This window comes from Onthophagus taurus, chromosome 3 (assembly GCF_036711975.1).
Source record: "Onthophagus taurus isolate NC chromosome 3, IU_Otau_3.0, whole genome shotgun sequence".
NCBI lineage: Eukaryota > Metazoa > Arthropoda > Insecta > Coleoptera > Scarabaeidae > Onthophagus > Onthophagus taurus.
The window spans coordinates 11,934,367-11,939,208 of NC_091968.1; the positions used below are offsets into that span (position 1 = coordinate 11,934,367).

A 4,842-nucleotide genomic window follows, 5' to 3' on the forward strand; every position below is an offset into this window, starting at 1 on the left:
GAAATTGAACGAATTGTTGATAAAATATTGCGTGAAAAATTGTTAAAAATGAATGAATAAATAAAACTTAATAAAATATATATTGTTTTAATTACTTTAGTTTTAGTATACAGTTGTATAAAGTAGTATTAAAATACATGTAGCTTTAAAATTTTTATTGAGCGATAAATGACGCGCATATAGCTATGGGCGTTCTAAATCAAAATCCCATAAGATTTAACGTAGGGGGGTCCAAAAGTACTTTTTATCCCCACCACTACCTCCTTCTGACCACGTACACATTTTAAATTCATCTGATGAGCGATAGATAGCGTGCGTATAGCTATAGGCGTTCTGGACCAAACTCCCATAAGATTTAATATAGGGGGGTCCGAAATCACATTTTATCCCCACCACTACCTCCTTCTGGCCACGCCCACATTTTAAATTCAACCAATCGGAGCGCAGCATTCGCCAAGAACCCTCTTTTTGGCGGGAAATTTGAATGAGGCTATCTAGATCGACGGGCCTTATCACGATGACGTCATCGTCGATACATGCGGACACAAAGCGTTGAGCGATAAATGACGCGTGCTAGGTGTTGCCTGATGGGCGATAGATGGCGCGCGTAAATTTAAAATTCATGTGACGCCATCTGGTGATGGTGGTAAAAGAGAATAAAGATACAATTATTTTGATAGTATTAAAATGCATATTTTTTAACAAAAATAAATATTAATTTATTGATTAAAACATAAATTTAATAATACAATAGGAATATTTCTAATAATAATCCAGGCAACTTAAATACAATTAAATTTATTTTGTTTACATAAAAATTTTTTTAAAATTAAAACGTTGTTCTGTGAACATACCGCTGGACAACAGCCGACGTGAAACCAACATTGATTGGAGGTTGAATTTAATTTAGTTTCATCCTCTTCCGCAAATTCTAACGCAATATCTGTTATTATTGAATTATTATTATGGTTACGTGTTTCCAAAAACTGCTTCTTTTGATTTCCCTTAACAAATATTTGATCGTAGGAGGAAATTAAACCATCAATTACATTTAGACCTTCCGATTGATTTATCCACCCATCGTTATATATCAACCTATGATGGTTGCGTTCTAAATATCTTACTGACCTCTGATCTTCAACGTTTAATCGTTGGAATGGTACGCTCGGCTTTAGGTGTAAATGTATAATGTAGCCGGTGGCGGTAATATCCAGAAGAGTAAATTCTTTAACTTCGAATTTAGAGTTGACGTAAAACCCTTGAACGTCTACAACCGCACATCTGAACTTCATATTGTAAACTAATATGTGAAATTTAATTTATAACTATAGATACCTCCCCACTCAAAGGTTTTTGTAAAATTATTAAAGAATGTACGTAATGATTATAAATAACTTCTGAGTATTTCGAATTCCAAAGTTATTTATGTTTCAGTAAAATTATGCAGGTATGTGTTATGTTACATTATACTTGCATATAAGTTACTTTAAATATATCTACAATATTTCGAGCGCTGTGTGGGAATTTTATTGGATCCAGTACATCTAATTTACTAAAACGTTATGTCGATGAGATAGAGTTGTTTACAAACTGATCTATATTTGATTAATCATACCAGTTAAAGGAACATATTTGAAAACACGATCGTGTAAGATTAAACAGTAGAGGGAAGTAGCATTTGGTATCTCTTCACTCGTTTCAAATTCAATGCGAATATCAACGGTTCCAACATTTAAAATATCATTTTGCCGTGAACAATCAATTACAATAATCGGTGTATGTGCTAAAAATGTATCTCTGTTAAACATTGGTTCTGCAAGTTCTCGATCGTAATAGGTCTTTGCGAAATTACAATACATTTCATATAAAACTGCAATTTGACCTGTCTTAAAATTTAAATTTAAAGCTTCATAGGGATATTTCTCACTATTTAAAAACACTTTCATATCTGTTAAATTACAGTGGTCAAATTGTGATGCAGAACGTAACGGATTATCTTTTCTATTGATTTGAAACCCTAATATAAAGTATCTGGGCTTTTCTAATTGAGTAGATGTTTTAATTGTCCATGTGTGTTGTCTATTTTTTGGTAATGATGGGTATTCATGTAAATCAAATGATCTAAATCCCATGTCCAATTCAATTCCTTGTTCAATGTACTCTAAAAGTTTTAAACGTTCAACATCGGCTACAGAAACATGAGGAACTTTCCATACTATTTTATTAATAGTAATCGCCACATTAGGTAAAAGACTTTCGATAACATTCTTGTCTGAATTACTGCGTACTAAAACTAATTCTTGACGGAGATTTATCAAAATTTTATTATAATCTTCTGCGAACCCAAGAAAATATTTCAAGGGAACACAAAAATTAAAATCTCCTGTATTTTCATTTACTTTAACATTTGGATATTCGAAACCTGCGTTAGAGGCATGATAGTATTCCGATCTTGTTAATGAGCAAAGATTTTTTAATGTGCTAGCTATTCCTGGATTTCTTACTCTGTCAATTACGTTCCCTCCACATTCAAATCGTACTTCACTAAACATATGAGCGATCGGATTTGCTGACAATTTTGAATCTTTATCAACGGTTCCGTCATCTTTCAATAGTTTCCCTTGTACGTAAATAAAAGATTGACTTGGTAACGTGTAAACGTCCTGTTGTTGAATTGCAATACGAATTTCATCGCTATTGTTAAAAGAATTTGATGAGTATGGTAAATGATTATGATACTGAATCCGTACGAGTGAATTATCAAATTGTACTTTATCAGAGACGTTTAAGATACTCATATTGTTATTATTTTATTAATTGTAAACCTAATGATTCAAGAAATTGTTTGTTTTGAGGTGTTAACTGTTTCACAGTGTGAAGAGAACTAAAAGTATTGGTTTGATTTTGTGGGTTTATATTACCTTTTACCTTAAGAACCATTATTACTAGAGAGCTTTAAATGTAGTCTTATCTTGATGACTTCTCCTCTGAAATTGACCAACAATCCGTTTTGATCAACTATTTTAAGGGTAATATTATTAATTATTTGTGTATTCAGAGGCATATATATTAAATTGTGGGGAGTTTCTGATATTTTATAACCTTTAGGTACTGTAGGGAAAAATGAGTAGATAGTGTGCGCAGGTATGTCGTTGTGATAAGCTCCATGTGTTATGCTACATAGTACTTGTATAGAATTTACTTTAAATATATCTACAATATTGCGAGCTCTATGCGGGGATTTTATTGGATCCAGTACATCTGATTTATTAAATCCTAATATTGTTGAGATGGAGTTGTTTACATTAAAATCAATAGTTTTGTTACATGTGATCACTGCTTGTAGAGTATCCTCATTTGCTTGTAGGCTAAAGTTCACACCTTTAATATTCTTTTCTTTAAGTTGTTTATTAATGGCATTCGAAATGTGTGTTAATTCATAAGATCCTGTTGGTAGTGCTATCAATTCATTATCAATTTTTAAGCAATTATTTGTTTCGTCAATATTTGGAATTGAGTTGTATCCATCAAAGCTTACAAGTGCCAGTTCATATTGATAATTAGGATTCAGTTCTATTGCAGGGTGATAATTTGCTGTTAGAACAGATGTTTTTCCTACTAAATCAAACGTCCACATCCTTTGATTGTTGAAACTATAATGCGTCTGATGATAAGAAATTTAAACATAAATGACCACAATTACTTGTGTTATAGGTTTGATATTGATGGTGATTATATTTAATAATTACATTATTTCCTGCACTCTTGAAATAATTTACAATTTCTTTACTTGGTTTTAAATTACCAAAACTATCGAAATAAGTAATTATATTTCCCTTTTTAATATAGGCTGTCCAATGAGTACCAGGTCCTTTCACACTATCCAAGTTAATAATACCTCTTTCATTATTATTAATACGCACAGGTAATTTATCTTGCATGAATATCCCTCTAAACTCTGGTATCCCTAATATTTTCACATAACGCATCAAGTCAACGTTTGTTAGCGCTTTCTGCTGTTGTATGGTTTTTCTTGGCGTGTCTTTAAAAAAACACCTAATCCTTTTTTATATGGTTTTAAATACAGACCTTTACCTAAAGCTATTGATTCCATCGTTTGATTATGTCTTTGACTTTCCTTGAGTGCCGCTTGTGCTTGCTTCGTTTTATTGACAGCACTTATAACGGAAGCAGTGCCACCTGCTAGAGCTCCTAATGCACTTAAACCAGCAAAAATTGGAATGAGCGGAAGTATACCACCGCTTTTTGGAATTGTAATAACTCTAGAACGAGGTTTCTTTTTGACAATACCTTTTACGGCACGTAAAGCTAACTTTGCAGCAGATTTCAAATCATTAGTGCTTGACTCTTTTAATTTTATTTTAGCATTTTTAACGGCTTTATTAAAAGAAATCGCTTTTCCACTTGCTCCTTTCTTCATGGTCCAATCACTTCAATGGTCAACAGACAAATGAATATTATATGTTTAAATTCAGTCTTATAAAGGAGTCAGTTATACCATAAACATGAAAGTGATAAAACAACCTTACACAGTAAATATTGATGATATTGATAATCGCTTCAATGGTCAACAGACAAATGAACATTATATATTCAAAATCAAACTTATATAATAGTTAGTTATACAATAAACATGAAAGTGATAAAACAACCTTACACATTAAATGTTGATGATGTAACAATGCAATTTAATAATAATCAATCACCTCAAAACAGAAAGCATAGTTATTTATTTCCAAATAATCTACGTTGCATTATATCCGGACCTTCTAACTCTGGTAAAACAAATTTGATAATTAGCTTATTACAGGATCCCAATGG

At 31.8% G+C, this 4,842-nt stretch overlaps 1 protein-coding gene across 1 annotated transcript; it reads right to left on the minus strand.

The window, feature by feature from the left end:
* Window positions 1-1,595: 1,595 nt before the first annotated feature.
* Window positions 1,596-2,798, minus strand: LOC139429439 (uncharacterized). The gene has a single exon (XM_071195201.1). It carries the CDS (start codon window positions 2,796-2,798, stop codon window positions 1,596-1,598), a length of 1,203 nt encoding a protein of 400 aa, XP_071051302.1.
* Window positions 2,799-4,842: the final 2,044 nt, after the last annotated feature.

Bases quoted from the DNA above. Each gene is read 5' to 3' on its own strand.
- LOC139429439 (XM_071195201.1), bottom strand. From the start codon at position 2,798: ATGAGTATCTTAAACGTCTCTGATAAAGTACAATTTGATAATTCACTC.